Below are 22,577 nucleotides of genomic sequence, written 5' to 3'. Positions count from 1 at the left end.
AATAGTTTGCAATAAAAATTTTGTGAAGTTATATATCAAAGGAAAGCTGAAAGGGAATATTTCAATTTGTCTCTCTGAAGACAAAGTTTTAATGTTTAATGAGGCAGTTCAATGAATAACGTGTGTTGAGAATGCAAATTTGTATGCATGACTTTCCATAGTTTGCTCTAGTACCAAATCTCAAATGAATCAATAGTGAACAAAAAACTTAAAACGAGTGATAAAAAGGTGAAGTTTAATAAACACAGGGATTTTCTGCCTAACTAAAGTAATTCTTAGTGCTGTCTTAAAACACTAATTACTCAACAAAATGTGATTCAGTTTCACAACACAGGAAGTAAAATAGGCACTTCTAATAAAAATCATATTTATGAACAACATTAATATTGTCTTCCAGATTATCTGAAATTATGACTAACTCCCATTGGAATACTCTCAAAAGAAGTCAGAAAAATCTACTGTGCCTATCAATTTCTTAAGTAGAATTTATTGGGAAAACTCTTCTTATCAGAGAATCACAGAATGATTAGCATTGGAAGGGACCTCGAGAGGTCATCTAATCTCACCTCTAAATTACCTTAGCACTAAAATGTTAACATGGAGTGTTTCACTCATTTTGCAGCTGACAATTAACACATATGGAAGTCTTTTACTGATTGAAAAATATCCTTATTTTCTTCTAATTTACATAAAGACGACTTTCATAAACCTTAAAACAGACCACAGAGATCTCAATGCAACTGGGTTTTTTATGCTGCGGAAGAAATAATTTCAGCTATAAATCTTGGTTCTTGAGCCAAATTTTAGGGAAAAGTTTAATTGAAGGCAAGGAATAGACATTTTCTTTCATCTCTTTCAGAATACTACATAAAGCATAAATAGTATGTTTATTTTGTGTCACAATGAAAACTGTGATGTAGTATTTGCCAAAAAAAATTTTAAAACTTTCCTGTACTTACTTGTCAGTGACCTGAGAAAAAAGAAAAGCCATAAAGGTTCTACAGCTTTTACAGCTAGATTAAGTTCAAATTGTGGGGAAAATACCAACTAGCATCTTGAGGAGACAAACAAGAACTGCTGCTGAAACTAAACAGCATAATGGAGATCAAAAATAACACCACTTAGCATGAGAACTGTTCCAGAGAGACAGTAAATTTGAAAGATCTTTAAATGATCGTGTAAAAACCAGAAGAGATATTCACAGTGCAGCCTCCTTAGAAATTTGTAGAATAATATCAAGAAGTTCAATTATGCATAGACTCCACAGCTAAATGTCAAAAAAAAAGTGCTAATTATAGAACTAATAAAAGTGGCAGAGGTATCTCCATCATTTGACACAAAGAGTGTATCCTGTGGAAGTAATAATAGAATTAGTCTTCCTGAAATTGCAGACTATAAAAGTCCTTTCAGAATGCAACAAATACAAACAAATCAAGGAAAAAAGAAAATAGAGATAATAAATTTGCAACGAAAATATAACGTACACCTACAATAGAATGCCTGTATGACAAAATATGAAAATTCTGTTTTATTCACACAACACAAAAACTTTGTGGAATAGATATTTTAATGATTTCCCTCAAGTACAACCAGTAAAGTATTTAATTTATAAAACATATGCATCAATTCTCTATTTTACTGGCAAAATTTCATTGGTTTACCATAATCCATTCTGTTTTATAACACAAAATACCATCCCAGACTATTCAAATCATTCTTTCGAAAACAGTAACATGTATGATGTAGTTGTACAGTAACACCAGATTCTGATTACTGCAGAATTATTACTAACATTTATGTAAGAATGCTCAATATTGAGAAGGTGAAAAAAAATTTCATATATAGAATACAAATAAAAAATAATATTATATTAATAATATAATATAATATAATAATATATAATATTATTTTGTTTTAGCTACTTTTGATTTTGAAGATAATATTGATCTCTTTTCCACTATCTTTCCTCCTATGCAGAAAATAAAATGCTTCTAAAGGTGAAGGAAATAATCAATTAAAATGGTTTCCATTAAAGATAAAAGAAACCAATGAAAGAGAAAGATGGAGCTATGCATTTTTGGAAACAGTTGGTAAAGGAAATGAATTACTCATTAAGACAGCCTGTGGTGTAATGGGAGATAACTGAGATAAAAGCTTAGATGAAACTGAAATGAACTGCAACTCTAACAGTAAATCTTTGTGCCATGGTGAATGATCAGAGACAGCTGAAGACATTTCATACAGACCCACAATATTCTTACTGGAAGCTCTATGCACTCACTGTAGTAATTCACACAAACAAGTATTGCTTGCATAGTCCTGGAGTTATTGTGTTTCTCACAGAAATACTGCCCTTTTTTCCTTGTACAAGTTTCTGTTGGCAATTCGTCTGTTAGAGGAAAGTTATAAACTAATTTCAACACCAGAGAAGTATTAAATAAAGAAAACTGATTGCACAATACAGTACCTCAAAGAATAAGAGTATCTGAACTATGTAACGGGGAAATACAAAGATTGGTACTTTTTTGAACTTCAGTTCACTTTAAAGAAAATTCTTTAAAAGAATCTAGGAAACTACTGTTCCTTTGTGATTCTGCAAATTGTACAGAATGCTCATGTGGACGTAAGAGAACACCATAAAGTGTGCAGTTGAACAAGGATATATGAATACATCTTGTTTCTAGAATGGAAAGTACAATTTGCCGAAGAATGTACGTTAACACATTCAAGATTAAGAGTGACTCTTCTCTTACAACTAGCGTGTGCGTCTGTACTGTTTTCTTACTATGAATGTCACCAGTAACATACAGGTTATATTTCATGTCTTCTTCTCTTCTTAACTCCAATATATTTAACATACACTCAATGATGTGATGGTGTTATGACTTTGACAATCAGTATGTGGCATTTGCACTCGCTAAAAGATTGTTGAACTGCACAGTTTGTTTTCCTTACCCATTTCAGACATCTCTGGCACAGTAACAATGTACGGTCCATCTGTAAATTTTGGTGCATTGTCATTGATATCCTGCACTTTGATAATGAATTCAGATTCGGGCTCGAGCGGCTTGTTTGTCCGTCTATCAATAGCTTGGGCATGAAGTACATAGTGCGTCTTCTGCTCTCGATCTAAGCTTTTGGTTGAATGGATGTCTCCAGTTGTGTCATCAATAATAAATATAGTCCCTGCCCCTTCTCCAGTAAGAATGTATTTGACTGATCCATCACCTTTGTCGGAATTGGAATGCAGCTGTAGAATAAAAACACATAAAATAATATAAAATTAATTATCAAATTTCATTAAAGGTTATTGCACACAAGATATAAAAACTATGATATTAATGTTAGCACCCTTCTACTTTTTTTCACCTTTCCCAGCTCTTGCCGTAAATCCTCCTATGCTCTTTCTGGCAACCCAGTCATTTTATTCAGGGTCATTTCCACCCAGCATAGTTCATTTCTTAAGCTGGGACTTCTTGGGTTCTACGTCCTTTGTAGAAAACTTCCCTAAGTCAAGAATATTCTAGTAACTGGGATGGTTTTTGTATTATTTGGTTCTGGTTTTAGTCTTTCTAGTAGTTATCTAACAGCACTCATGCTAGAAACCCTGTCCTAAGTAGTCCACTGGATTGTCCACTGCAGTGGTGGCAATTCAGTCCCACCTACATTTTCTTCTGTGGCCCCAAGGACAACATAATTTACTGTGAAAGAACACTGCACAGTGTGCCAGTGGCAGATGCCTGTCTGGATTACTCTATCCAACAACAAAACACAGGCATTTTCTTTGGTTTTTGTTTGTTTATTTTTAGCTAGAAGGCCATCTAACTTGATTCTATTTAAATTATTTCTAGTTAAATGATGAAGTTTGACAGATATTTCAGCATTTTCATTGTCCGTAACACTTTGTGCTATGAAATATACATTAAATATATTTTACCCCTCCTTGAGTACAACAAAGATTTAATTTATTGGGGGATGGGGGAAAAGGAAAAGCCAGTAAGTAGATTGGTGTGTTAAAAGATAACATGAAATTGCTTCCCACTGCCTCACTGTTTCTAACCTGACTTTAAAGAATTGCCTGTTTAGATTAAAAATGAACATGTGTTGCTTGATAAGAAAGGGTGGGTTTTGTATAGACTGAGAAGATTTGTGGGTTTGGTGTTTTTTTTCTTTGAAACAATTTTGAGAATGGAATGCATTTATTGAGGAGCACAATAAGAACAAAATGGTAACGCAGAAATGAACAGCCTCAGGTATTTTGCAGTTATACTGTGAAATCAGAAGACACTTGTTTTTATCCTTATCCTACTGCTCTGGATATTTCTCAATATCTGCAGTGTGTCATTACTAAGTTTTGATACAGAATCTGAGCAAAGCAGAAAGAGAATGACAGATACTATTTTTAATTAATAGAATGCAAGGTGTTACTTTCCTGTTTTCATTCTCAGTTCAAAAACCATAGAGGGTTGGACAGAGAGAAAATAAGACCTGTAGGGTAGAAAACATCTTTTATTTTACATAAAACACAAGCTAGATGCATCTTTGTTTTTCCGGGTCTTTGTCTTGCCTTTAAAACTATCTTCCTTATTATTTGTAAAAGGAGTAAGCATATGGTACTTGACGACAGTTTGTTTTTTTTTTAATCTTGTCTACTAAATTAATGAAATTATGGCGTTGCACCTAATTTATATCTTGTACTGTAGGGGGCTTGGAAAGGGGAAATCTAATAAACTGAAGTTTTTCAACTCATATAAATTTCAGCACAAATTCAGTCAATGTACTATATACTTATCTGAGTCACATGAAATCTGACTGAGTAACCAAAACTAACTGGGTCACCACTGTGGATCCTTTTTTTTTTTTCTTAATGGAATAAAGAAGCATCAAAAGGGTCTGTTTGTTTGGCATGCCTTTGTAGGACAGCAGAACATTCTTACACATTTCATTTACAGTAGTCATTGGCAAAATTAATTGCTTCTTATCCTTAGAATTACACTGTATTCTATTAACAAAAGAATAATCCACTCAATGTAAAATTCCAGGAATCCAAACTTCCTATAAAGTCAAAATGTTCTTTGAAGTAATTTATTCCTAAAAACAAGTGTAGTGGGTATTCTGTTATTCTAGCATAGGTTTACTAGTACTCTAATTTTTCAAAACCAATTAGAATTGTAGGAGTCTTTTGGGATAAAATGAGCCCTCAGTGCTGGTGCTTGCAAATGCTAACAGCAAAATGGCAGATTTGATGAGTCTGTGATGCTATAAGGAGCTCAAAACTAATCTGAACTGCAAAAGATCAGAGGGCTTTCCATCCTACTTCTCTCCTTTTACCTCTACAAGTGGATATGTAAAAGCATATTCAGGTATACCAAATAGAAATCCCAACAAAAATCGCTGCATCCATAACTGGAATTACGAACATATGAATCAATTAAAAAATTGGTTATGTTGCTAGGTAAGAAATACACAGAATAAGGAACTGCCATAACATATGAGAAGGTTCTCCAAAACCCCAAATATCAACATAGACATGCCATTCCAATACCATTCTGCTGAAGGGCACACTCACAAATTCACTGTGATGGCATGAAATGCATAGACCATTTGGCAAATTAGTAACATTAGCTAATTTTTTTATGGTGAAGAAACAACTATTTGTACTTGTCATCAGTGAAGAAAATACAGATTTATTTTGAGTCAGAGGGTTTTTACATAGAAAAGTAAGAAAATTACAAAACACAAAAGATACTCAGCTGATTTCATGGTCAACAAATTATATGTTATTCCTGCTAAACATTCTGGTATGTTAATAAGCTTCAACTGAAAAGTACAGGCAGGAATATCATCAGAAGAAAATTATCTCCATATTAATAATCACTGAAAGCCTTCCATTAACAACTGGGTCTTTTAAATTGCAGTTGTAAGGCAACAACTGAAAACAAGTAAAACCTAAAAGAAGTTCCTGCTTGCTTACTTCCTGATATTTCTTGTATTGTTTGAAATATAACACTTTGATTTGTGCCTTTTAACTTCTAATGCTGAATTTTAAATTCACATAGGAGGATTTTGCATAGCAAAATGGCATTTTCTTTGTCAGTTGTTTATATTTCAGTTCTTCTGCAAAGTAAAGATTAAAGAATTGTTTGTCTTCTTTAATACTTCCATCTCAGTACAAATTGGTCCAAGCAGAAAAATATCAAGATTTCTATCAAACGCTTATTTGCAATATGTGTTGTGCTGAGAGCCCCTGGGAAATCCTACTTAAGACAGTGTTCACTAGATTAATGAGAGATTTATGTCCATGAGCAGGGCGCACTTCTCTCTTTTCCCTCCGTACTGTGAAATCATCTCCACAACAAGAGGTTTACTCCACGAAAGCATTTCCAATTAGAATAAATGCAATTCACCTCTTAGGTTACAAATTCGTGTTTAGGACAGTGTATTTCTGCAGCACTGCCTATAATAGTTTCTAAAAGACATCAAGGGAGCAAAATCTAGCTGGACAATAGTCAGCTTTCTCTCTGCTTGGGACTGCTGTAACTATTTCTCTTTCAGATTAATCTGATGGAGAGAAGGATGTCACTAGCAATGCAAATGCAAACCAACCCATGTTTTGTTCACCAGTTCAGACCTGACTCGTGTGACCTGGGGAAGTCATCTCAAAGCAGATCCCTAGAGGAGTGTGGCCATTTCATTTCAGTGCGATTCCATCACCTCTGCCAATGACTACTGTAAGAACGCATATATGTGAGAGGATGAGACAGTCACACACTGTAGCATTGTGAATCAGTATCTTAGATAAACAAAAAATTTGGTGTTACTTTTTCCTTTGCTCTGTCAGTCAGAGACAGAAAGATACAACATTGTGTCTTCGAATTTAAAGAGAAATACAAATGCACTCCAAACTGAAACATGATTACTCATAATGTTGAGATGAGTAATGAGCACTGAAAAGAGATGCAAGGGAAATATGCCAAGTATTAGAACACAGCTTTCTGATATCTGTGTGAGGTTTTAACTATGATTATGAAAACATAACTGAAATTGTCTTTGAATAGATCTTAGTTTCCATGACAGCCTGATGATTATATATTGATTTGTGATATTGGCTGTTTAACTGTTACTTAAAGACACTTTTTTCCCCCTTGCTTAATTGTTCCAACTTGTTTTCCTAAGCAATTTTACATTAGACCCTGAACGTTACTTTAAAAATGCCCTTGCAGACCAACAAATACTTTGCCTAGTTATCCACTAGATACTAGCGCATCTTACACTTTACCACTTATTCCTCTCAAGCCTTGCAGGGCTTCCCCCCTTGCCCATGTCTCAGGACCTCATTACAGCACCCCAGGGGCCGTAGTCCTGCCCCAGCGATGCTGCAGCAGAGTTGGTCTCCAGCTCCCCACAGCCCTTCCCTGCCCAGCCTCAGTCTGGCTCCATCTCCGAGGAGGTGCTCGATGCCTGGGCTGGGGATGCCCCAGTAACCCTGGGTTTCCTCTCCAAGCTGAGCCTAGTAATGACCCACTTGGGGGAGTCTCCAGTGTCCCAGTCCCAGGGAGCTTCCTCCCTCTGCTGATCCCTGACAGCAATGTCTCCAATTCCCCAGACTGCAGTCAGTGCAGCTTTTGAATTCCCTGTAGAAATGCAGATTCAATTCTTGCTGGCTTCTGCAAACATTACTGCTGGTTTGGTTATGCTTCCAACAAGAAGAGATCTATTTAATATTCTGAATCTGTCCACAACCCGAAGCTGCCAGAAAGTATTCAGTTTTCATCCCCTGTTGGTCATTATTCCTGTCTTTATTTCGCTGAATTTTTTAGGAAAAAAAGAAGCTGAAAATAATAGCCAATGGGCATATCTGGAATATCCCCTTTGTCAATCCAGTGGGCTACACCTCTTGACATATTTAATAACAAGTTGCATCCAGGAAGATTTATGATGGTTCCTCAATCTTTAACTAGCCCATATCAGCAGTGTATATCTGATTTTGCAGAACAGTAACCAAGGTGTCCTTGTTTAGCTAAGACTTCAACATTTTTCTTCCATCAGTCCATTTAAAAGCTCATTTTCTTTTAGAGTTTCTGCAGAAACTGCAGAAGGGCTACATTAATCAAAGGCGTGATTTGCAGATACTTGCAAGTATTTCAGTTAATGAGTTTTCTTTATATCCTTATATTAATTTTGATACTATGAATCTTTAAATACTTTTTTTGATGCACTAGCATTAGCATATTAACTGCTATAAAATGAATGCACCTATTGAAGGCTAATTGCCCAGCTACTACAGTGTTGTTACTGTTTGTAACTGAAAAATGATCAAGTGGCTAAAGCCTAATCACAACCCCAAATACCAGGTGGCTGCTGCTTAGTTACTGGCCTTATTCACTACCAATCAACCTCATATATCTGCATTGCTTTAGCTGACGTTTAGCCAATTCATATATCCAAACATTTAAACATACCTACTTGTCAAGCAACTGACCACAAATAGGGAGAAACCACTGGACAATAGGAAAGGGGCCCAATGGGAAAAAACACACCAATAAGTACTACAAAATCAATCCAAAAATTGAGAAAGCCAACATCCTGCTTCTACTGGGAATGTGGAATGTTAACAACTCACAGTGATCACTACGCTCCCCCGCACTTGTCTCAGGAAAACAAGAGGCAACCACGAAACCATGCATGACCAGGAGAGAAAAAAGCCTGGACAAGAGGGGCAACTGTAAAGTAGAAGAGTTTATCAGTAATTTAACTGTGTGACTGCTTCCTCCTGTTTGCTTTAGTTGAACAATCTGCATTCTTGGAGTGCTGCGTGGGTGGATTTTTAAGTGGACTACTTATGATTTTTGCAGTATTTTTAATTGACTACCAATAAACTCTTGAATCTGGATATATCTTGTTCCAGAAAAAAAAATATTGTGAAGAGATTGTCTTATAGGTACTAAATTCAAATCCAAGGCTGATCTGAAAAAATTAAGAACTGTTGCACTAACCTAATGAATTTAATCAGAGTAGAAGTGGTTATGTACATAACACTTAAAGTATTTTGAAATAACTGCAGATAATTAAAAATTATTGTTGAAAAATAGTAAACAATAAAAATAATATGCACAAAATACAAAAGCAAAACCTGTTATGTTAATGACACTACCATTATGTCTTGAAGAAAATATTGTGTTCTGTTCAGAGAGCACCATATTCTTTCAAAGAAAGCAGCAGAACCTCCCCTTCTTAATTCTGTTGTCATTGTCAACGAGTTTATCTTGACAAGAGGGGCCCAGCACAACACTACTGCAGCAAAGTCTACCAATGAGTGCCCAACCCAGAGGAATGACAAAATTATGTCCAAAAAAACATGAGCTATAAGCTTTAGCAAAACATAGAGGAATGTATTAAGCTACTTTACTTTTGTCACACAGAACTGTTTATTGCCTCACTAAAAACAACAAAATGTAGAGAGATATATAAAAAATTAATGTTACAGCACTAAAATACTAAAAAATATTTTAATCTTCCCTCTAATATTAACTGCAATCATACTGACTTCCTTTGATGTTTATGTAGACAAAACATTTCATTTAAAATAAAGGTTACATTAAATTATTAGTAGTAAAAATGGCATATAAATTTTTTCTGGATCGTACCCACTGCAAAAGCAGAATCTAGCTGATACTACTGAAATGTTCATTGTGTCTATGCAGTAAAAACATCATCAGATTTGCTGCAGACTTGCTTCCCTTGGTCTGAGCTATAATATATATTTTAATGAAAGACACTGCTCTGGGCAATGTCACACATTTTGATGGAATTTTCAGAGGGAATCATTAGCCCAAGAGATAACCGTACTATCCATAGCAGTGTCCACAAATTGACAAGAAGTTATTCCACACCCTTGTCAACCAGAGGAAGAAAATAGAAAATTGCAATTTCCCCATCTGCTGAATGAGTTTTCTGAGATAGAAGAAAAATAATTGGATTGCAATCATCCAGGAAAAACACAAATGAAACAGTATTAACTTCACAATGTAACACTATAGCACCCAAACATCTGTTCTTGTAAGATGCTCCCGTTTGCAGGCGGCTTCTCTAAAGCCTGCTCCTTTGCTGCAGCCATTACGAAGTATAATGGCAGAAGTATGCAGTGAGCAATCACGTCTGAAACAACATCAGATATACTAAAGCAGCCACAAGTGGTCAACATTAGCTTCTATTTTCTTTCTATACAGAAGCACTCCAGGGAATGAAAAAAAAAAAAAAAAAAAGAAAAAAGTAATTCTAAAACAACACAGTAAACATTTATTTATAAAACCGTCATTTTGTTTCCAAAGAACATGATATATTTTTAAGAAAAATAGAATTCCAAGTTGTTCTTTCAGTGTGCTATGTGTCCATACTATGTGTCTTCTGTATGGGAAAAAAAAAATTACACTCTGGAGAACTTTTCATCTGAACTCTCTTCACAGCAGTAAGCTTTCGTTTCAGACATCTTTTTGGGGTGATACAAAGTTTTTATTGTATTTTGTATGTTCTTTGTATCCTAATGGCTCGTTTGTACCTTCCCCACTTCTATTCCCAGTTGGTCTGTCCCACATCCAAGCCGCTCCCCCGGTGCTCCCAATGTGGTTATCCCCTCGCTTTGGTCTGGCACCTTCCCTATCAATCACCCAAACCCCTCCCGGAGTTCTGGATTGTTCTGTGCCTGTCACCAAAGCCCTCCCTAATTACCCTTATCCATATAATCCCCCGAGACCCTGCCCCCTCCGATACCTCCCCTCTTGGAAATCCCCTAAACCTCGACGCCCCATTGGGGCATGTGATCCCTTTCCCTCCACCCGAGACTATTGGTCCGCGTGGATGTCTATCCCTGTCCATATCCCTCCCCCAAAGACCCCTATTGGTCCCCTGTCAAGCCATCCGCGTTTTAACACCTCCCTTTATAAGTTGTTGCACAGATCTGATCTGTGCTTGTGTGCCTTGGACTCTCTTCGGGCAGAAAACCTGAAACTGTATCCAAAGGCAAGCCTCCCCGCTACTTTCTATCCTCTCCCTCGCCGGGGCTGCTGACAGCCGCAGCACCTGGAGCTTCAGCTCCCCTGGGCAGAGCTGAACTCTGGAGGAGCAGCTTTAAAGCCTCGAGCCTTTGGCTGCTCCCCACTCCTGCCACACACCGCAGGTGCTAGCCAGGCTGAAGAGAGCGGTCACTGCGACATCTTTTATTTGGCCAAATGCTGTGATGGGCATAGAAATTATTCTTTTTTTTTTTTTTTTTTTTTCTTTTCCCAGCAACTAGGATTTATGTAGTATATGGGTTTTAGAGGTTTTTAAGGTTTTTTTCGTATTTGGGCTTCAGTTTTTAGCTTCTCTTCACAATTACTGTCACCAAATCTCACTTTACAATCAATAAATCTGTAATCATGGTGATAACTTAGATTCCTAGATCCGTTCAGGAGGACCATAAATTTGACTGAATCCAAATGCCTTGATGATACACTGTTACTCAAATAAGCCCTGACCACACATCATCAACATTGTAAGAAAAAGGTTTTGCTTCTGACTGTGTAACTAAATCATAATAAAAAGGTGATATGCCATCATAAAACACTTTTAAAAATCTCACCATTCCTATAAAAGGGCACAAGCACAAATGGGAAATAAAAGCTTTTCAGTTCACGAACTACTCTTGGGCACAGGTCCTGCAAACCTCTCATTTCCTTAGACCACTGAAATTCTGCTTTGTCTGTAAATGCCTCACCATACAGCTACACAGTCACAGATGAATTACACCTCAAATATGTCAAAAGCAGTCCTAGGTACCAATATCATAACTTGCATTACCTGCTCAAGTAAGCCTGCTTTCATATGAAAGGATGTTTGCTTAGGATGTTGAAAAGGTCAAAGTCAGAAAAACAGTAAGTGCATATATTTTCTGAAAAGACCCAAGAGATCCAAGAGTTCAGGGCTTGGAAACTCACTGATGCAGTGAAAAGCTGCTCTTCACTGAAAAACATTGCACATTTGTGACATCGATGGAGAAAAAGTGTGTGTAAAAACAGTCTGTTTCCACACACAGTTTCTCCAGACTTTCTACAGGTGCTTTTGTGCTTTTGGCCTTCATTTCTGGTGCTTGTTCAGTCAAGCTACTCTCATTGCACTGTTATTTTTATTTTTTTTTACGTGTATGAAGAGAAAATCAAACTCTTCTTTTTCTTTCCATTTCTAGTACAGAAGGCAAGAAGAGAACACATTCCCTGTAACAGGATCTTCCAAAAATAAAAGATACATATCTTTTACTGAACAGGAATGACAACCTAAGGATTATTTCAGATTTTTCAAAATGTGAAAAAACTATTAGTTCTCTAAAGCTCTGATCAACAAATTCTGTATTATGTGTGATCTCTGTGCACAGAACTTCTCCTGATAATGAGAGCGATAGAAATAGCTCGCTGCACCACATAGCTCTAAGTGTAATAGTACTCAAACTCTTTTTTAAAGTACCATTTATTTGTTTGCTTGTTTGTTCAACAGTGCTACAGATAATACTGTTTGCTCTATGATAGATCTGAAGACAGCACATTAATTTTTAAGCTCTGGGAAAACAACTCTGCTGTGTACTCATGTGATATTCTAAATTACTTCTTTTTACTTTGCTTCTGCTGTGTACTCATGTGATATTCTAAATTACTTCTTTTTACTTTGCTCTTCCTAAGAAATACTGTGAAGGTAAAAAATAAATGTGTGATTTTCTGATGTAGTATCTTTGAGCCATGTAAAATCAGCTAGAGGAAATTTTTTGCCAGGGACCTGATTACTTAGTCAATTACAGAGTTAGATTAGGAAAAAAATATTATGTGGAAAAGATCAAGGAGAGATAATTAATTTAACAGCTTCCTTTTATCCTATCCTTCCAAAAATCTTTCACACATTTTTGGTTTTGATGTCTTTGAAGCTAATTTGCTGGGAAATCTTTAAGACTGTGGAAATAAAACAGGTTAGCTACTGTCCAATGGCTTCTATTTCAGGTGAAAAAGTTGTTTCATTCTGAAGAAACTGAAAAGAATGCACTACCACGTGTCATCAAGAGTGCCATATATCATTCTTTAAAAAGGATTTAATCTCCATATTTTTATGAGCTCCCTATCAACTCATATTAATGCACTTTCCAGGTAAAAGAATTGCACGTTTTCATTATTGAGAAGTTTTTTTTTCTTTTTGTCACATTTTTTTGGTAAGACTTATTTGTTATATACTTTTGAAATATTAGGAAGTGCTATCATAACATTGAATATCAGAATATTAATTTATTGGGGTAGTGATTATTCACTGCTTATGCAGTATTAAACACTCAAAATCATGTTCTGGTTTTGCATCTGGATAGTGATTTCATCTCTTTTATGTGGTCTACAGCTTTTCTTCTTGTGGGGTGAAATTTGTATTTGTAAAAAGCCTGCTTCGGTATAGAGTTTCCATTACAAGTCTCACAACTGATCACCCTTCTTCTGCATCTCTCTGAGAAGAGAGTATGATCTTTTTTTCTGATTACAGACACTTTCCTTCTTCCTCTAATGTAGAACTCTTCCTGTTTGCTAGAAACAAAACGTACTACATGACACAGGAAAAAACTCCGCATCATCATGTTGAGGGCATGTTTCCACAAATTTGAAAGATTACCTGTCTCAAAATCCATTGATAATGAAAAATGCCAGCTTTGCTACTTTGAACATCTTTGTTGTGTAAGTCAGAAGGTTCATGTTCACAGCAGAAGCTTATCACCAGCTCTCTCCACAGATATGTCATGTAATGACTGCAATAGCAAAGTGACAAAGTGATCCTGACTCTTATAAAGATGACTATAGTTTCACAAGTAGGAATAAAGAAATAGAAACCTATCAATGCCAGTGAGTGGGAACGTAAACAACTTTCCTTACCTTTATCATGCTTTTTATGGGCTGTTACAAAAATTTTCTGTATCCCTTATGGATGTAAACTGGGGAAATTTAAGAATCTTTTGTGTGTATTTCCTTACTTCACACAAGCATTCTCAAGAATAAATACAATTTCTGAGATCAAGGCTTTTTAACCAGGTAATTCTCACCAATTAGCACAGTTTATTCAAAGGGGTACTGTGCTACTGCTCCTTTTGTCTTTCTAGATTTACCATGACCCACTTCAGTCCATAAAAATCTGAAGTGCCACAACTGCAAATTTTTGATTTTACGATGCAAGAAACCCCTCATTTTTCACATTCACATCAGCACAACTTCTGGACAAGTAAGACGCAAGTTCTGAAAATGTTTATAAAACAGTTTTACATCACTATTAATGACTGACTGGTGTTTTGAAACAGCACTCCTATAGAGGACTGATGTAATGTGTAATGTTCTGCTAATCTTTCCACCTGACAATGTAATTGCAAGTGCTGTGTGGCATCTTTTCAGCATAGTACAGATAATTTCCATCCTTACATGGACAACCACCATTTTTTGCCTTCTCAAAGTTCTAAATTTCTCATTGAAAAATATTTATGTTCTTTGCTGTCCCTTGTAATGTCAAGTTTCATGCTTGAACTTGTTTTCGTTTTTCTGTAGAATAAATATATATCCTAACCATGGAATTATTTTGAATTTAACACAAGAAAGATCAAGCTGAGAACTACTTTCTTCCAGTTACACTTTGACAGTGGTTAACAGAAAGCATTTCAACAAAGCAAGACAGAGGCTTATTGATTTACTAAAATGAACAGTAATATAATCTGCATGTTACTTTTAACACAAAATCTATGTTTCTGATTAAGAACTATGCTATGTTCACTATCATCCAATTCCAATAGGTAACAACAATATTCTCTTTCTGTACATGTAAAGAATCCCAGACAAGGTGTTTCCTTCACGGCTATCACTTATTAAAATAAGGGATGAAGCCTGTTAAAATTTGATCTTTCTCCAGAACCAGTATTCCAACTATATTAAAAGGCATAAGCATACTATTCTCACTTCAAGGCAATATATTCCTCTCCTCAGTGTTTCTTACGTGAATGCTGATGCATCAATATAGATGTAATTTATCATGAACATTTCAATGATTTTTCTATTCAGAGATGCTCTGACACCTTCTCCCTTCTCAAAAAATGTTCAGGCAGAATAGGATTACAAACCCTAAAGCTATTGGCTGCTAAGAAACAATTAGGAACAAATGATTCTTTAAAATAATATGTGTAAAATGACAGGGAAAGAAATATAAAATTAGTTCATTCTGGGAAGCCATTAAAATGATGATTAATAGACAAATTACAAGACATTCTTGCCAGCAGTAAGAGTGTCAATACAGAGCACATATAGTATTCTTTGGATGTATAGTTTATTCATTAACACATTTTCCATAATAGACTGTCTTCTTTACATTTAAGAAGCCTAGGAGGAAGTGCCTGTATGGCCCAGCAGGAGACCCAGGGGTAGGATTCTGTTCTCCCAATGTCTTTTTTTTTTTCCCTAACCTAATACTGTGAAGTCCAAAAATATTTATTCTTTTTCAGGAAAAAATGAAAATAATAAAAACATATTGCTTGGTACTTCAAACACCCACTGAATACAAGTTCTCACTTAGTCATCCTAAAGTGAGTAAATATTACTCATATTGCTAAAATCTTATTTATTCCATGTAAGGAATAATCTAGCAGATTGTTATGTTCAGTGGTGCAGTATGGTCCCAACACAAGAATTCAGGGAAAAAAACATGACTACTAGTTAGGCAGCAGAAATACAAATCTTATTTTGACAAGAGGTCAACTTTTTTTTTCCCCTCAAAAGATAATTTTAACATCATGTAATCAACTGGAAATATGTTCCTTCTGACCCAAACAGTGTTACTCTCTTAGAACTAAAGAAAACCCAAACAAATGTTGGAAATGTAGTAAATATCATATTCTCTAAAGGCAACTAAAGAAAACCCTGGGTAAAACTAGGGAAGCCTCCTGCTTCCCATCTCCTTTATTAATATAAATAGAATTTTTTTTCAGGCACAAATTCACATCTCAGAGAATTTCATGTGTGTGCAAGGGGAGCAAACTACAGAATAAATACTCAGTATCAGAACAATGCTGATGGTAGCAGTAAAACAAGAAAGATTGTAGCAAAACTGTTCCTCTGTAAATGTCAATGAGGTATATTTTGTCTTTCCTAAGGATAAATTTATGAAGAACAGAAATTTATCATTTCCATTAGAGATTAGTAGCACTAGCATTGAAGTAGTTTTACTTTAGAGCAACTTTTTATCTATCTGGCTCACAACTAATTCCAAAAGAAGCTATACTAAAAATATTGTGTATGTCTTCTATGACTTGTCATACTGTGCAGGAAATTTTTCAAAACTACATTTTCTTTCATTATTTAATGCCTGACTTTTTCTACAATACATAAAATTAGAAAAAAAGTGGAAAATTACTGTATTTTAAATGTGTTTATTTTTATTTAATCATCTAATGGTTGCACTTAAAAAAAAAAAATCATACTAAGAAATTACCCATACAAATATCCTGTGGTTTAAATGATAAAGGTCCTTTTGGCTTACATACAGGAGAAGAGTTGTTTCCTCTTTAGACCCAGGTTTAGATTCAAATTGCATGAAAATAAACAAAAGGAGGTAATGTATCCTATTCTGAAGATGAGGCCTGTTGAGCCAACAAATGATGCTCCCTCAGCTTTCAGCAACATCTGCAAACATCACATAACTAAAATACAACTTAGGAGTAAGTAGTACAAGTCTCCACAGTTTTCATTCACAATAGGTCATGAATGGCAGGGTAAGATGGTTCTCAAAACATTAAATGGTTATTATTTTATTAATTGCTTGCTCAGGCTCAGCTGTCTGTGTAAATAATAAGGTCAGGGCAGGAGCAGTGAGCTCTCAGGCAAGCTGAAGAGTACTCAGTAGCACAGGAGATCAAAGGGAGAAGCTTTCTTAAGACTTCAGACAGATTTTTCAGAGTGGAATTACTTTTTTTTTTTTTTTTAATTTCATAAACTGGGGGTGGATTGTTGTATTGAACCTTTACTCCAAAGGGAGAAATCCCACTTCTTAGCCCAGGATATCACATCCTTATCTGATCAAATTCTTCTCCTTGGGCTATCTTACATCCATCTATCTTTCAAAAAGTGCCATCATGCCTCTTCACTTTCCCTCTTCATCCAGTGTTCTCCTATGCATCCAAGCCTGTAACACTCATGTTTGCATGCTCCACATGCACTGCAGTTCCTACAATCCTATCTCCAGCAGCATTCACATTGAACGCACTGATATACTGTAATGTCAAGGACACATGAAAATTTAAACATAAGATTTTGGCATTTAAATTTTTTGCTGAATGATATGGAGAATTTTGGAAGGATGATTGGATGCAAAACTCTGCAGTGAATAGAGAGTTTTATAAACATATATTAAACATATATTTTCTAACACAAAGAAATCCAAAACTAAAACTGCTTGTTTTAGAATTAAGGTAGGCAATGTGGAGTTTTCATTAAAGTAAATAGGGCCATCTGTGTTTCAGCCTTTCCTAAACACATCCAAAGGCTCCATGGGCAGGCAGAAAATGAGTTTTCCGTTTAAAAATTACTTTCCCCTTCCCACCAAAATATCCACATTTAGTTCTGTGAGGACAGGTGTACACCTATTTATATACACAGCACATGTACAATCTTAGTCAAGTTGAGAAAGACAGCTTAGAAATACAAATATTTTAGAATACTTCAATCATATTTTGAGTTTTCTTTTAAATGGGGAATTAAGACATTTTTCACAATTCTACATAAATTTCCAGTATAAAGAAGAAAGCTTTCAGCAGTCATCTTAAAGCACATGATATGGCTGTGATAACATCTTTGCAGAAAGACACCAAGGACACATTCAGTAAAGCATGAGTTTGCCTGCCATTTATTTCCTCTCTGGAAGTGGTGCTTTCAGTATCATGCTGTTATTCAAATTAGCATGTGAAGGGAATAGTTGCTTGCAAAATTCTGAAAATGCTCAAGGACAAGGGAAGCCTTGTGAAAGCATAATTTAATTAATGATAAAAATCCAGAAAGTGGTTTAATAGCCCACAGTTGGGATTAGTACACCTAGTTACAGATTAATTCCACTTATCTCTTACAGCAGTAAGGTTGTTGCTTTACCTCTGTCTGTGTAGTTTTACTTCTTACACTACATGCATCTTGTGCTTTGTTTTGTGAATTTTTAAATTTTTTTCCTTCTCATATAAATGATTATTTTTCAAGTTTCATATGATCTTAAAACTTGTCCCAGGGAAAAAATGAAGGCCTGTGAAATAGAAACAAAATACTATTTGATATTAAATCAGCAAATTTCTTTCTAGTGGATATGATTTTTTCCCACTTACTCCTGACCAGTAGTAAGCACAGCATACTGTATATGAATACTCAAACAAAAGATTTTTCAGCTGGCTTTCAATGTCAGTTCCAGTATCTATTTAGTAAGCAATGCAAGATTTTTTTCAGACTAGTCTGGTCATGAAAAGTACCGATTCTGGACAATCCTTTCTAATAATAATAACAACAAGAACAATAAAAATATTATTCTTTATGGTAGAGGAACAAATGTTTTCACAGCTGTGCTCCCCTGATGCACGTAAAGGGAGGAGAGAGGTGATATTTCAAAACCTTAGCTGGTGAGGTATCTGGACTAGATTATCAGAAATACTACCTACTAAACAAATATTCAAAATAACTTTTTTCTGACACTAGTATATGGGAGTTCTCCAAGGAGTCTCTTCATGGGAGAGGTACCTGTCTGTGCAAAAGACACATTGTCTCGGGGGCTCCAGGAAAAATCAGATGGGCCCTGGAATGTCCAGCATGAATCCTACCACACCAGGGAATCTTGGGATGTGTTTTGATGTCCTAATAATAACTATACACTTAAAAATCATGCTAAGATAGATAAGCGTTTCCATGTGATTACCTCTGGATATGATTTCATTTTAGTTTGCAATGATTCTACTTATTCCCCTCAAACATCCCCGACTTGATCATGTAGTTTCAGTAGTTAATATACAAGTAACTCTGGCTTATGGACAATTGCCTCAGACAAAACAAACAAAAAACCAGACCAAACCAAAACTACCAAAAAAAAAAAAAAAAAAAAAAAAAGCAAAAAACCACAAAACAAAAACCCCAAAATAAAACAAAAAAACAGAAAAAACCCAACAAAACCCCACCCCCAAAAAAAGCTCCCCTCAAACACACACTAAAAAATGAAAACATGAGAGAAAATGAGTGAACAAATGAATAAAGAAATGAACAAGATGATGCAAAAGTGTACTGATTAAATGAGACAGGGTAGAAAAAACTCTGTTAGAAAAGGTTTAGTCATAGCTGGCCCATAGCAGGCTATCATTATGGAACGAATGATCTTTTGATGTTTCTTGCTGACCTAAAATTCTGTGGCTTTCTAATTTTTAGAAAGCATTTTGTCTATTTCATGTATAAATCATCTCCTTTTAATCTGTTATCCTTCCTTGATTACGGAAAGGTAAAGGTTCAATTCTATGAATAAATTAGACTCTAACTTTTAAAGGTAGCATTTATAAAGGGTAGGAAAAGGGTCTAATTTTTTCAGGAAATCATTATTTCTTTACACATCAGCAGCACTTAATTTATCTTGCAGACAGGAATGCTGAATTACTACCATAACACATTTTCTTGAACCAAACAAAATCTGAAAAAAACCCCAAGCACTTTGTAAGACAGGTTGTTTCTAGTTCAAAGTTCTAAAGAGGTGTAAAGCTTGACAAATAACAGATTTATTCATTTTCTTATATTTCTTAAAATAGCTATTTATGTTTATGTTTAGGGTTAGTTCCATATGAATAAGGGGCTTACATACAAAAATAATGTGTGATCATACCACTAACATTAGCGTTAGAGCATTTATCATGTGTTAATTACTTGCCCTTCTTAACCATATATATGTATACACCTAACAGGGCAATAGTCTGCTGTACTCTGCACACACACTTTAAGCACAATACAAGGTCATTAAAAGAAATTCATCACGTCTGGAAAAAAAAACCCAGAAGACTTTTACTGAGGTGATGCTTAATTATGGAGGAACTTTTAAATAAAATCACGTATTTTCAACTCATAGAGTTACATACTTATTGGTTATATGTGTACTTTTATCTCCTGCCCATCATTTCAAGAAACTGGTGAAACTTCCCTAAGTGTTTGGTGATCCTCCCATTTAGAGGAGTTCCATATTTTCTCATTTTTAAGCAAATCATGACAAAAGCTTCTTTTGCCTTTGCAGCTACACGGCAGGATAGAAAGTAAAAAATCAAAAGCTCTTGGACATTTTTACACTGATAGATACTCTAAACCCAGTATTTTATATTCTTTTAACTTTTTGTAAAAAGGCAATGTTAACACTGTGAAAGATAATGTCAGTCAGTAGGACTACTCACTAATAGATACTATTGAAAACGTAACAGTACTGACTTATTTAATTAACAATCCTTTCCATTGTTCTGGCAATCTGAAGATCTCAGAGAGGTGACAGCATAATTTAAATTAGGATCGTTCATTACGGTTCATAGTTGCAGTAGATAACTTAATGGTAAATAAATGGTGAAGCCAAAACTGATTTGAAGCCTTACTCTCCTTTCACAGTCCTCATGCTTCCAGTTCAGGCTGTTAGCTCCATCTCATCAAGTTCTTTTGCACATAATTTTTCCTTGTTCTTTCTACTTGTCTTGTGTAATGACTCACTATTGATCAATGTGGTGTTATTCTGGCTGCCCTGAGCTATGAGAGAATGCACTTCCTGCACCTCTTCTCATGGCAGCCTGAGACTTAAGAGTCTGCTTGGAGACTTAGCAGTACCCTTTAGCAGTGCTCTCTGGTTTTCCACCTCCTCCCTTCACTGCCACCCTGCACCCAGAATACCATCTAAATCCTCAAAGCAGAGGAAAATTAAAAAAAAATAATAGGCAGTTTAACTTATTTCAACATGATGAGCACTGGTGAAAACAAAAGATGAAATAATAATAGTAAGCAGCCAAAGTTTAAAGACATGAATGCACAAAATAAAGTATCTCTACAAAAGATAATATTCAGATCCAACATAAAAAGTGTCATGTCAGAATCTGACCCATAAAAATATTCCTGACACCTTTAATAGAATGGGAAACAAAAAGGAACAGTGGCGTTTATGCAGAATATAAATCTGGCCTTCGTGTTACACATTTCTATTTAGTTTAAGCAGGAAAAGAAAAACTCTCATCCTAAAATACACATCTAATTTTCCAGTCATATAGTTAAATTCAGAGTTGAACTGTGGCTTATTTCTCCTCTCTTATGTAGAGTTTCATAAATATGTACGAACAAATGTCTTTAGTTCTCAATTTCCCTCCTTGTCAGGAAACTAAGTTCACTATTAAAGGCCATAAATCAAGACATTTGCAACTCACCTAATCATCAAACATGTTGTTTAATTAATTAATCAAGTTGTATTTGTTGTATGTCTCACATGCACAATTAATCCAGCCACATAGCTTCTCAGTGTGTGCTCTGCCGGGCATCCCACCTCTGCAGGATGGGTAAGAATTGTTCCTCTACACTCTTTGAAACTCAGTGTATGAATAATACAGATTCTTTTATCTATTACCTCATCCAGAATCCTGCAACTGCCACATAACAAAGACCTATCAAACAAAAGTCAATTCCAAATTTAGCTTCTGACTGTCAGCTGAATGTTAACAAAAACAGTAAAGCATTGCTTCAATGCTTAGGAAATTTTCTGAAGTTAGTCAGGGTTCTGCAAAATTCTCAGAAAGAAATACTGATTATGATGAAGTCCAAAACTTTAATATTTTAATTTAATTTTTCAGGACTTTAATACCTCAGATTTACAATTCTTTTGTTTTAACTTGAAAAGAAACAAGGAAAAAAAATCTTAGTGATCTGCAGATATGGCAACTTCACAGGAATTACAAAAATTGTTCTCCACAGACATTAAATACGAGCCATCCATTTTATTCTCATGGATAAGCATTTTAATTTGTTTGAAAACTCAGACATCTCATATAACTAATATAAAGCCTAAAACCATCTGTGTTTCTACAAGAGGGACAGAACTTAAAACACTGACCCAAATCAGAAGGCTTTCAAAAAAGTGATGAAATATCTTGACCAAACAACTTCACTGTAATTTTATGCCTGAAATCTGGTTGATTTGAGATTAATCTCTACAGACACTGCATAGTGGGCACTTGGGTCTTTCTACACTTGCACTTTGTCTTGTTTCTGTAAGTTCTGTTCTGTATTTCTCATGCACTTCAGCTCCATACATGATATTATTCAGTAACTAACAGGACAGAAACCAATTTCTACATGTCACCTTATAAGCACATATGCTTCCTTAAAACATCTTCCTATACAAAGCTAATTCATGTTTTCCCCTCTTGGAGAGCTTCACACACTAAATTTGTAAAGGATTTCTGCCAGAATGTCTTCAGAGGGTGCATGAAATAGCAGCTAGGATGGAGATTTCAACAAACAATTACATTT

General features: G+C 35.3%; 1 protein-coding gene across 7 annotated transcripts in view; it reads right to left on the bottom strand.

Annotated features, from left to right (window-relative positions):
- The window catches only part of CDH18 (cadherin 18), a 520,804-nt gene that overhangs the window by 134,533 nt on the left and 363,694 nt on the right, over positions 1 to 22,577 (bottom strand). For all 7 annotated transcript variants that reach the window (XM_017738733.1, XM_017738734.1, XM_017738738.1 and 4 more), the window contains one exon: positions 2,956 to 3,250. In XM_017738733.1, the coding sequence (XP_017594222.1) occupies positions 2,956 to 3,250 (295 nt within the window). The remainder of the gene's footprint in view (positions 1 to 2,955; positions 3,251 to 22,577) is intronic.

The sequence above is a fragment of the Corvus brachyrhynchos genome, unplaced genomic scaffold, assembly GCF_000691975.1.
Source record: "Corvus brachyrhynchos isolate BGI_N302 unplaced genomic scaffold, ASM69197v1 scaffold23, whole genome shotgun sequence".
In the NCBI taxonomy this organism is placed as follows: domain Eukaryota; kingdom Metazoa; phylum Chordata; class Aves; order Passeriformes; family Corvidae; genus Corvus; species Corvus brachyrhynchos.
This window is presented reverse-complemented; position numbering and strand designations above follow the sequence as displayed.